Here is a 12,211-nt window from a genome sequence, read left to right on the forward strand (position 1 = left end):
ACCTGCGGGCACCCCCCAGCCCCGCTCCCCCCCAGCCCTGCCCGGGGCTCGCCGCCGGTTACCGGCGGGTGGGGGGGCTCGGGGCGGGCGGCATCTGCCGGGGCGGGCGGCATCTCCCGGGGCTGGCAGCTCCGTTCCCAACAAGCTGTGCCGTGATTTGGCCTCCACTCGGCCTCCCGGCCCTGCCTCCCCGCCCTGCATTGGCTGCCGGCGGGGACAAGGACTCCGGTACCCGCCCGGAGCCGCGGCGAGCGGCTGCGTGGAGATTTTGGTGCGGAGGGTGATGAAGGCGACCTGGCTGGGCATGGATGTAGCCCGGGTGCTGCACCTGGCCGGCGTTTTCTGCCTGACCTGCGTGCTGCTGAAGGCCATCCAGCTCTACCACCGGCGGAGGGAGCTGCTCCGGGCTCTGGCCGCCTTCCCCGGGCACCCCACGCACTGGCTGCTCGGGCACGTCCACGAGGTAGGGGGAGAGACGCGGGTGGGCGCCGGCCCTCCGGGGGAATGGGGAGCGGCAAGGGGCTGCGGGAGGAACGGGGGCAGCCGGGAGGTGACCCCGCGTGGGGACGGGGGGACACGCGTGAGGAGCGCCGGGAGAGGCGCCGGGGAGAGCCTCACGCTGCGGTGCCTGCAAAACGCGGGGGGAAGGAGGCAGCACCGCGAGGTGCCTTCTTAAGGAAGAGTTAAACCCGCGGCTGAACACGCCCATGGGCACAAAAAGTCCTATAATAAGCGCCTGTGGCGTGCGTGACTGATCCCAAGATGCGTGCTTGCCTGCATGGATCAGCGTGTGAGCATGGTGCAGCTTCCTGGCAGCTCTGCAAGGTGCTGCCTGATGTGAAAAGGTTTTTAATTCATTATAAGGTGGAGGAGCTTTTTAATTCCCGCTGGAAGTCTTCAGGGCCAGGCTGGATGGGGTTTTGGGCAAGTGGATCTGGTGGGTGGCATCCCTGCCCGTGGCAGGGGGCTGGAAGCAGGTGGTCTTTAAGGTCCCTTCCAACCCAACCTGTTCTGTGATTCTGTGACTGATTCTGCATTTCTAAAATCATCCTGACCTCTCCTGATTCCCCACCCTGACCAAATCTATGGCACATTAAATAATTGACACTCCAAAGAAATAGTTGGAGATGTGGTGAAGTTCTGCTGGAGGCAGGACCTCCGCGAGACCATGTCCGCGCCACGGCAGCCCCAGTTTTGCTGTGCTGGACAGGGCAGTTAGGCTTTTGGCACCGTGAATGTGAAGACGGGCCAGTTTGGGGTTTTGTTGTACTGCCAATTAGACTTTAAAAGTGCAGTTAATGAAGTGTGTTCACCAGTTTCTCAGCTGTGCCAATTTATACTGAGATGGGACTTGACTCGCTGCTGATCAGTCACTCCCATCATTGCTACATTGTTCACAGTTCAACTTTACCTTGGACTATAGTAACCTTTTACCTTCGACAAGTTTCTACTATGTTGAGGAAGAATTGCTCTTAGTTTTACTGATTAGGTGCTGCTAAATTCACTAAAAACCAACAGTTCACTGAGCCAGCGAGGAAGCTGTAAATGCCCTAGGCACATGCTGAGTACAAAATCTATGGACACCTAGAAGAGGAGCTAACGGGATGTCTGGCAGCTCTATCTAGGGAGAACACCAAGATTTCCTATTCCATCAATTTAAAGTAATGAAGTGCCAGTTTTGGTTCAGTTCAGTATCTCAAATATATTTATGGTGCCTCAGGTAATTCTCCTGGGAATGCATCACTGTTTTAAAGCATTCTTCAGTATTAACCTCTGCTTATCCAAGTCACTTGGTAGAAACTAGTGTCAGGAGAGGTGGCGCAGAGCCCTTCTGTCTCGCTGAAGTGGCATGACCTGGTGAAAACCCAGAGTGCCAGGCCCTGGCCGCACTTCCCCATGGTCAAGATTTTGGGGAATGACAGGTGAGCTGTCCACGGTCCAGGAGGGCTGTCAGTCCCTCGGCAGCCTTCCGTGTGCATCTCGCCTGTTTTAGCACCCACTGGAGGAGAGCAAGCCTATTTTTGACTAAGCTGTGTTAGTGCAGCATAGTGGTCAGGTTTCAGCTCCCGTGTTTCCTGTGCTTCATTTGCTATCAGCGTGTGGTCATTAAAAATGCCTTTAGGCGCCTCTTCCCAGATGCTTTTAACGTTGGATCCATTCCAAAACTTGCATTTCGGTGTGAGATCAGGCTATTACCTTTCTTCCTTAGAACCAAGCAGGGGTTATACTTGTCTTTTAAAGCACCCAAGGGAGGAAGAAATAGAAGTGCTGTTGTGTTTTGTTTTTTTTTAAAAGCACACCAAACATGCATGCCTCGTATCTGTTTAAGAAGCAGGAGCTGACAGTTGACATTCCTCTGCAACCTGCAGGACTTTAACCCCCTCTGCATGGCAGGCAGAGGTGGTTCACATTGGGGGCAATCTTTCCTTTCACAGAACTCGCTCTGCTCTCTGCCAGCGCAACAATTTGCCTCAGTAGCGTGGATCAAAGTGGGTGCCAATGCTCCAGACAGAAGGCTAGGTGCAAAGACTTGCAGCGTTAGGGCTTCTGCCACCCCTGGAAAGCTGAGCACAGTGAGCCTTACTGCTGTCCCAGTTACTGCCAGCATGTTTATGCTTTCTCTGATTGCACAACAGGAAGAAACCCAAGCAGCCGTGTCCAAGGGACTGTCACTTGCTCAGGTGTCTGAAGGCACCGTGCCAAGTCCCGTGCTGATGCTGCCTAAGGTATAGGCTGGCAGATGGGCGCTGGGTAGGGCCGCTGCCTTTAGGAGAAAAACTGCCCCCCTGAAACTGGAGAAATGTATGATTCTCTTTACTAAGTCCTAAACCTTGAGCTGGGGTTTGGCTGGGGGTGAGCTGGGGCTGGCCCCATGGAGCAGACGCCCGCTGTGTCTCCCTGGGACAAGGCTGGGTGGGCAGCTAACCGAGCACCAACCACCACCGAGAAACGCTCGCTGAACGAAAAGCCGAGCCAAGATAAGTGAGCACTAAAGTAATCGAGCAAACATCCCCTTGACTCAGTAAATAAGGTGATATTGTGGCTAATTTCTACACCATATCAAATCCATTGCATGGCAAGTGTAGTTAAACTTTCAGCTTGGTAAACCAGTTCATTGGTTATTGCCTGCTTAATGTACACCACAACCGGCTGTAAAAGCAATAAAACAATGATCACTTTGAAAGAATGAACCATCCAGTGCCACTGCTATAGGTGATGGTGTTCATGTGTTGTTCCTCAGAGTCTTTTCTGGGGGCACTGGCTTTCCATTGCAGATTAAATTAAATCCGTGGTAATCAATGAAATCTTGATGGGACATTAATGACCAGCATCCCCTCCTTTACACGCTCCCTTGGTGACTTTGGACACATTCTTTGGGTTTTACCTGGACACTGGCCTTCTCCACGTGAATGGCTGGAGGAAGCAGCGTGCAGCTTTCACAGGGAGAAGGCATCGCTGCCCCAGAGCAGGCACAGCAGCAGTGCAGTTGGCTGCTGTAAAAGTGCTGTTGTGTTTTCTCATTACTCTGGGGTGCTAATTGTTCAGCAATATGCAAGCAGGAATGTCCTCTCCTGCCACAAAACCCAGGTGCTGTCTGGGGTAAATCTTTGGAGCGGCCGTGGAAAAAGAGCACCGAACATGCATGCACAGATAGGCAGCGCGCACCTGCCCATAAGGATGTTCCCTGTGGCTAGGATTAATTGATAAGGAAGAATTACTTTATATGATGTTTTAAAGTAACAAGCACAACTGCTTCTCATGCTGTGCAAACCTGGAGGGAGAACCACCCCTTGCTGGTGATGGTTTAGTGGTGCTGGAAAACCTTGAGCTTTTTAAGACGGTGGCTTAGGAGATATATATATTTTTTTCACCGAATCTGAGCATTCTTTCTCTTTTCACTTTTCCACAACTTCAGTTTCTCAAAGAGGAAGAGGCGCTGGACAAGGTAGATGTCTGGTCACAGAAGTACCTGTATGCCCACCCTCTCTGGTTTGGGAGCTTCTCAGCATTCCTGGTTGTCACCGATCCCAACTATGCCAAGGCCCTGTTTGCCAGGGGAGGTAAGAGATGACGCACCCAGCTGTGGGGCAGCAGTCACGCACTGCAGCTGTCCCGTGCCAGGATGACAATTCACAGCAAGGCAGGATTTCACAAATAAGTTGCCTTGCAGAAATCATCCAAAGGCATGGAGATATTTGGCTCCTGCGTGCCCTGTCCTGCATGCTTCAGGCACACAGCTGTGTGTCTCAACAAGGGTACAAGGGACCAGGGGCCCTCAAAACCACCTGAAACATGCCAACAAATCTTACTTCCTCAAGTGCTCCTTGAAAAGTCATCTTCTTGGTGCCTGATCCCAGCAAGGAGAGGACAACTCAGAGCTTTGGCGTTGGCTCAGACCTGCGGAGCCATTGGTTTGGTGCATCCAGAGAGAGAGGTGCTAGACAGCGCTGTCTGGGAGGGTTAATCATTTATCCTACAGCGTATCCGTTCGACTTTGGACTACCAATATTCTTGTTTATTCCACTCCGAGCATTTGCTTTTATACAGTTTTTCCCAATTGAGTCCAACAGTGTTGTTTTGCCATGAAATAGCGATCAGTCCTGCAAGGCTGCCACCAGTTCTGTCTCACACCCAGCCAGAAGTGGTACCCCAGGGCCAGCCTTCAGGTGCGAACTGGTAGATCGATGCTGGTGAAATGCTTTCCCTTTTATTTTCTCTTTCTTTTTTTCTCTCATTTTTTTTTTTACAGATCCCAAGGATAACATCAGCTATAAACACCTTATCCCGTGGATTGGTAAGTATTCCCAGGGCTTTGTCTTCCAGGAATGACCCTAAAGTTAGTCGAGAACACATTATAAATAAGCAGCATTACACTTGCTCCTTGATGCAGTAAGAGCAAAAATCTTTCTGAAATTATTACTTTTTAGCACGTTTAGCTGGGCTGTGTCCATAGACAGGTTAAACGTTCTGCTCGTGCCTACAGAAACATGTGCTGCCTGTGTTTCCCCAGGGAAAGGGTTGCTGATCTTACACGGGCCAAAATGGCACCAACATCGAAAGCTCCTGACGCCAGGGTTTCATTACGACGTCCTGAAGCCTTACGTAGCCCTGATGGCAGAGTCTACCAACGTGATGCTGGTAGGGGTGATGTCAAAGGCACTTTTGTAAATGAAAAACCAAAGTAAATAAAATTTCAAAACAAATCCCTAAAATATAACAGTTGGGGCATGGCTACACCAAGACCTGAGGTTAAAGGCTGTGCTTTCTTGTCCTACCCTCAGCCGGACTGCAGTCCCTGGCTTGCCCAATGCACAGTGATGCAGTGTCCTTTCATCCCTCAGTGCTGGGCATGATAGAAACCAGGGTGAGCTAGAGGTGAGGGGTTGGAGGCTTTGTGCACAGCTGCCCCAGGACAGGCAGGATCTGGTGCAGCTCTGGGTGCTCCTTCTCCTCATCCTCCTCCACCCAGCCTCCCCAGAGCAGCTCACAGGGCTTTGCCCAGGCTCTACCCCAGCAGCTCTGTGCAGTTCCCTGCTGTCCTCCCTCCTGCCAGCCCCGGGAGCAGCCAGGGCTCGGGGGCTGCAGAGCCAGGAAAGCTTTTGCAATGCACCGTGGTGCGGTTTGTGCGGTTTTTGCACTTGCAGAAAGTGCCGTGTCAGGCCATGCCACCAGGTGGCAAGCTTTACCAGACATAAAACTGTATCTGCGAGCCCTATTTCCCAGCCTGGTTTCAAGCTGAGAGCTCGGCTGCGTCCATGCTCCTCTCTCTCCGTCTTTTCTCAGCTTTTGGGTCCACCACATCCGTGGGTAGCAGCTTGAGACAAATCAGGCCAGGTGCTGTCTTCCCCTTGCTGGGATTTTGGCAGCAGTTTTTCTCTTTTCCATTCCTTTGGGACATACCCAAGGCCAAGCACTCGCCTAACGGGAGGGTGAGTGCAGACCTTGCCGGACTGCCCCTTGCCTTCTCATTCTTGTCTCCTTTACCTCCCAGGATAAATGGGAAAAGCTGGCCGCTGATGGGAAACCAGTGGAGCTCTTCGAGCACGTCAGCTTGATGACTCTTGATAGCATCATGAAATGTGCCTTCAGCTATCACAGCAACTGCCAGATCAACAGGTCAGTGCTGGGTGTCCTGAGCCCTGGCGGAAAGTCTGCAGCTCAGAGGGGAAGCGGGCAAATTGCTTGTTGTGATGCTCCCAGATCCACTTCAACCACTCAGACTCCAGTCACTTGGGCAAGCACTTGCTAAGTAGAAGTGCAGCAGCCCTCTAGTTTTAAAGAAGTCTTTCTGATGCCATTATACCTTAAATAGTTGGTTAGTCACTGCTCATGAACCCCAGGGAGGCTGAGGATGGCAATGGCTTCAGGCTGGTATTACTGCCCATCCCAGCACATGCAGCAGTGTAATTCTCTTCCCCTCTTCCCAGGAAAAACAGCTACATCCAGGCCGTCTACGACCTGTGCCAGATGGTGCACCAGCGGCTCCGCATCTTCCCCTACCACAACGACTTCATTTACTGGCTCAGCCCCCAGGGGTTCCGGTTCAGGAAGGTCTGCCAGCTCGCTCACGAGCACACAGGTATGCCCTGTCTTTATCAGCTCCCAAAGCTTTCATGTAGGGCAGGTGGTGGCTGGAAGAGCTTTCCAGGGAGCAGGCATGGCCCAGGCTCTGCATCTGCCACATCTACTGGCACTGCTCCAGCCTCTGGCCCAAAGAAACCCATCCAGAGTGGAGAATTAGGTACCTCCATGAGTCCCTGGGTGAGTTACCTCCTTGCCCACGCAGAGATCCTGTGAGCATCCACAGAGAGCATCAGCTTGCAGCAGTAGCTCGTGTTGAGCATGAAGCAAGGGGTCTGAGAGCTCCTGGGTTATTAAACTGGGCTAACAGAGGGCTCAGAGGGATTCTTCTCTGGGAACACTCCTGTTACACGACCAGAGACTGGCAAGATGGAGGGATGAGCACTGCAGGCAACACTGCTGCCAGGAATGATTTTCCTCTCCAGGCCAGGCATGATTTCAGTGCAGGAGGGGTGGGTAGGACAGACTAAGGGGTCTGTGGTGGGCAAAAGATTTTGCAGAAAAGGATCTGCTATTACAGGTGATGGCAATGTGCATGTCATTTGTTGTCATGCTCCTGAAAAAGCAAAGCTACCTGGGATGCAGAAATACACGTGTCAAATGCATCATGAACTGTTAGGAGACATCCCCTCGGGCAAGCTTTGCATTCAGGAGGTGATTTCCAGGCATCTCCTGCCCCTGCTACTCTTCCTTGCTCAGACCTTCAACTCTTCCTTGCTCAGACAAGGTGATCCTTGAGCGGAAGGAGTCCCTTAAAGATGAACGGGAATTTGAGAAGATCCAGAAGAAGAGGCATTTGGACTTCCTGGACATTCTGCTCTGTGCCAAGGTGAGTGGTGATAGCTGCACGGCTCATCTTGGCTGAGGAGGACACTCACCAGCAGGCAGGGCATTAGAGAGTACAAAATCCAGCCCCTGAGGGGGTGTCACAAACCCCTGGAGGTCATCAGGGCCACATGAGCCATTAGATCAGCTGAAAACACCATGCCTGGTCCTGCCCAGCTGAGGAGAGGCTGAGGTGACCTGGCGTTCAGCCACTGAGACGTTGGCAGTGCCTGTTGGGGAGCTCAACCCTGAGAGGTATATTACAGTCTTAATATAAAGGGGGACAAAGGGATTTACAAATGAAAAGGGGCCCTGATTCAGGCTGAAGAGATTTATTTGTGTATACGTATACCAAAGCCATCATCATTCATGCATCAACAGCTGAAAGATTGCAGTGTCCCCTCCTGGGTTAACTGGGGGCACTGAAGCTCTCTCTGGGCTGCTAGGACGAGAATGGAGCTAGCCTGTCTGATGAGGACCTGCGTGCTGAGGTGGACACGTTCATGTTCGAGGGGCATGACACGACGGCCAGCGGGATCTCCTGGCTCTTGTACTGCCTGGCACTGCACCCCGAGCACCAGGCGCGCTGCAGGGAGGAGATCCAGGGCATCCTGGGCGACCGGGAGACACTTCAGTGGTAAGGCTGCATGTTTCCCCATCTGTTTCCCCACTACAGTCATTCCTAAGTGAGCAATGTCTTCATATGCTGAAAGCTGGAATGCTAAGGGACTGATTTTTCATGTTGCTGATGTTGTAGTCGTGGCTTTTTGCGTCCCACTGTCACGTTGTGCTTAACCTTGTTGAAAGGTTAAAGTTGTTCAGCAAGCTGGGGACCCCATCCATTTCAAGGGGGCAGTGGGAGGGAGTGAGCGGCTCGACATTACCCTGTCTCTGCAGGGAGGACCTGGGGAAGATGACTTACAGCACCATGTGCATCAAGGAGAGCCTTCGCCTTTACCCGCCGGTCCCCGGCGTGTCCCGGCAGCTCAACAAACCCATCACCTTCCATGACGGACGCACCCTGCCAGAAGGTTTGCGTGTCCCATGTCCTCTTGACTTCACAGCAGTAAAATCATTTAGCCTTTGCCACTGAGCAAAGCCTTTTCTCCTCCTTGACTGCTTTACAGGCTGCACCGTCGCGATTAGCATTTATGCCATTCACCGAAACCCCATGGTATGGAAAGATCCTTTGGTAAGTCTTGGCGTGACCTTCTAATAACTTTCCCACCATATGCTGCACCTCTTTGAACTCCCGCTCTGTGTGTTAGGACAGCAGGGCACTCTTGCTGCTGCATGTCTTTGCTCAACACCTTTGGGAGGTTGAGAAGCAGCTGCCGTGTTTCAGGCTCTGGTGGTCGTTGCTCAGCAAGGTCAGACAGCAGCGTTAGCACCACTTCACAGGGTGCAGCACCACAAAGAAGAAGCGTGAGAAGACGAAGCTTCTCACGTTAACAGACAAAAAGATAGTTTTGCTCAGCTTATATGTGGTGAGTTGAATCACACCCATGCATCACAGCTCCTTGGCTGTAATCATTGCTGTGTATGATTTGTCTTGGCAACACCATTGCACAGCTCTGTGGAAACCAAGGGGTTCTGGTGTATGAGTGTCAGTCCATCTTGAAATGCATCCTCTCTCCAATGGGGTTGTTCAGAAATTATGGGGTGTAGCATTTCTGAGGATACCAGTCAGTACCTTTACTCCTTAAATAACCGCCTTCTTCTTGCTGTCAATACTTCACATCCAGGCATTTGACCCTTTGCGGTTTTCTCCAGAGAACACGTCTGGCAGGCACTCTCACGCCTTTCTGCCTTTTGCTGCTGGAATCAGGTAAAGTACTGGACTTTGGAAGAGAAGTGGGGAGAGGAAACGTGCATCCCTGGGGGTGGCTCAGCCCAACGGAGCCTGTGCCAGGGGACACTCTCCCTGGTCCCTCCTGCTCATGTCCCCTGGGTACTTGCTGTGCCCAGAGGCTGAGCTGAGCCACTTTATCCCAGGAACTGCATCGGGCAGCAGTTTGCTATGAATGAGTTGAAAGTGGCCCTGGCCCTGACCCTGCTCCGCTTCGAGCTGTCCCCCGACTCAGCCAATCCCCCCTTGAAGATACCTCAGATCATCCTTCGCTCCAAGAATGGCATTCACCTGCACTTAAAGAAAATCCGCTGATGCTGGGAAATGGCCCGAGAGGCAGCAGGAGGGACCGAGTGGAGAAGAAAGCCATGCTTCCCTGGGACAAAAGGTGCACAGCAGGCTTTGGGGATGAGGATTCCTCATTTCTGCGCTGCTGCCAGCAGCTGAACTTGTCCCCATGGTCACCTCGGTGCCCGCACCTCCCCAGTGCCTGCAGGTCAGCTTGGGGCAGACCTCACCTCTCTTTTCCTGCTCAATGCCTAATTACACTCAATGCACTGATTATAGTTTGGGCCCCGAACTTCTGCTCAAACTGCAGAATATGCTGTAATTTTTGCATTAATAAACCAGTAATTCCTGTACCAGCCACTGCTTTGGTTTGTATTGCTGATGCTTACCAGGTTGGTCACACCAGCCACCCCACAATCTTCTTCCATGGGCCCTACAGATTAAACCACCTCTGGTGCAAAAACTGCCAAAGTGACTAAAACAAGATTTTTCCCAGTAGTTCAGAAAACAGATGTGGTATTAGGATTCAGAATTATCTTGATAAATTGGAAAAACTGCTCAAATTATCAGGATGTGACTCTGTAAGGACACACAAAGCAGAAGAGCAGGCATATAGCTACTGCACAAAACCATGAAGGGAAATGACTGATGATGCTGCAGCCTCTCCAAAAAGGTTTTTTGAAGACATGGAGGACTATAAAGGTAAAATGAATCAATAATATTCAGCTGTTGTAGTCAACACAAACACCAAACTTGGATACTTAAATAATATTTATCTAAAATTTCCCCTTGTACCTCTTTGCCTTCATATTCTAAAGTGTAATAAGATAATTTTTTTTATCAAAATAGTTGGTCACCAGAAGCAAACAGCATAGATCTCTTTATTGGATTCAGTTTTGTTTCATGATAAGATTAAAAACAAACAAACAAAAAACTATCATGTGGATGAACCTTGGCATGCAAAAGTGAAAAATGAAAGCAAGAACATCAGATTAGCAAGAGCACGAGGCTGAACTCACATTGCACCCACTAAATGGGAGTAGGTAAATGGGGATCAGATCAGGGGACCTTGTCACAATGGTCCTCACATAAATAAATGTCCTCTGCAAAATTGCATGTGGGTACACACAGATTACATATCACAAAGTAATCTCTGAAGTTTCTTGAGCACTGACGTAGGTTGCCTGGAAATCCCCATTTTCAGAGCTTTTACAAGCAGGTGATCATTTTTGCAGCAGAGTCCAAATGCCCAAAGAAAGCAATGGATGCACTGTGGTGTAGGGCTGCAGAAGGACAGCTCTGGTCTGCCTGTTGTTTGGGCATGAGCTGAACTGAGGGTAGAGGAAAGACCACTCTGCTGCGTTCCCAGATGATGTACGTGTTCATGGCTGGGCTGCTCCTGCCTTCACCTTGTTCAGTCACTGGGGACATTTAGGACTCACTAAAAATCTGCCTCTCCCCATCTGAAGAGGAAGAGGAGAGGTGTTCTGCAGCATTGCCGCCCTTCTCCCTGCCTTGTGTCCACGGCTTCTTGGCATGGTGTCCTGGTTTCAGCTGAAATAGAGTTAATTTTTCTCCTAGTAGCTGCTATGGTGCTGTGTGTTGGATTTAGGATGAGAATAATGCTGATAAAACGATGTTTTAGCAGACCATTGCTTGCACAGAGCCAAGGCCTTTCCAGCTTCTCACACCACCCTGCATCCCACATCCCTCACCCCACATCCCACATCCCGTATCCTGCATCCCACATCTTCAGTGGCTGCTCTGCTTTGGAACTGGAGACTTGATGAAGCTGCTGGGACAACTCGGTCCTGGTGCCAGATCTTTCCCCAATGCCATTTCTGAGGGTGTCTCTCTTCCCAGTTACCTTTCCTCTGCTAGATATTAAGACACTTGAGAGTAAAGAAAAGACCTGGTCACATGGGATGTGTAACGCAGACCGATAAAGACAGTTAAGTACTAGATGCAAAGAGGTTACTTCATTTTTAATCCTTCTCTACTTTCTGCCAAAAGGGTAATTGCAAAGACGTTGAGCTGACCTTGGGCCGCCTGATTCAGACCTTCAGATAACTAATTTATCAAGAGTTCATTAAGGGGCTTTGCTGGGTGCAGCAGGGTAAGTATTCATTTTGGTTAAAAAGATCTTGGATTTCTTTCATTGCTACAGCTAAACAGCAGCAGCCCTGCCCTTTCAATAACTCACAGCAGCCCGGTGGTGTCACCTTCTCGCTCCCTGCCAAGCACACCAGGGCTGGCAGATCCAGCAGTGACAGTGGCTTTCTCCCATCCCTGGGGAACGCAATCCCTGCACAGGACACGTGCTGCTCTCTGGGCAAACCCATTATCAGGTGCTACCAGCAATCCTCATCTAAACCCCACTGGGATATAGCACTGGGAGCAACCTGTAAATTAAATAAGTATTGCAACATACTGGTATGACAGCTGCATTAAATACTTCCAGATATAAATTCACTCTGGAGATGCGTGTGGTCAGATGGGATCCAGGCAGCTCACATTACTCTGCGCCACTTGCTGGGCTTTTGCCATGATTTCCTCATATATCATGTGTTAGGAAGCCTGAAACATTATTTTTCTTGGCATTACAACCACATTTCATCTCTCAGCACTAAGTGCTGCAGGAACACACAGGGACAGATGGCTTGGGCT

At 50.8% G+C, this 12,211-nt stretch overlaps 1 protein-coding gene across 1 annotated transcript; it reads left to right on the forward strand.

The window, feature by feature from the left end:
* The first annotated feature begins 198 nt into the window (after positions 1 to 198).
* On the forward strand, positions 199 to 9,900 carry LOC118170916 (cytochrome P450 4B1). The gene is made up of 12 exons (XM_035333538.1): positions 199 to 463; positions 3,917 to 4,061; positions 4,751 to 4,795; positions 5,012 to 5,139; positions 5,993 to 6,117; positions 6,429 to 6,580; positions 7,305 to 7,411; positions 7,854 to 8,044; positions 8,305 to 8,438; positions 8,535 to 8,599; positions 9,153 to 9,235; positions 9,403 to 9,900. The coding sequence occupies exons 1-12, from the start codon at positions 284 to 286 to the stop codon at positions 9,569 to 9,571; spliced, it is 1,524 nt and encodes a 507-aa protein (XP_035189429.1). The 5' UTR covers positions 199 to 283; the 3' UTR covers positions 9,572 to 9,900.
* The last annotated feature ends 2,311 nt before the right edge of the window (positions 9,901 to 12,211 follow it).

The sequence above is a fragment of the Oxyura jamaicensis genome, chromosome 8, assembly GCF_011077185.1.
Source record: "Oxyura jamaicensis isolate SHBP4307 breed ruddy duck chromosome 8, BPBGC_Ojam_1.0, whole genome shotgun sequence".
NCBI lineage: Eukaryota > Metazoa > Chordata > Aves > Anseriformes > Anatidae > Oxyura > Oxyura jamaicensis.

Bases quoted from the DNA above. Each gene is read 5' to 3' on its own strand.
- LOC118170916 (XM_035333538.1), top strand. From the start codon at position 284: ATGAAGGCGACCTGGCTGGGCATGGATGTAGCCCGGGTGCTGCACCTG. The intron at 7,412-7,853 runs GTGAGTGGTGAT...CTGGGCTGCTAG, and splicing joins ACATTCTGCTCTGTGCCAAG to GACGAGAATGGAGCTAGCCT. The intron at 9,236-9,402 runs GTAAAGTACTGG...ACTTTATCCCAG, and splicing joins CCTTTTGCTGCTGGAATCAG to GAACTGCATCGGGCAGCAGT.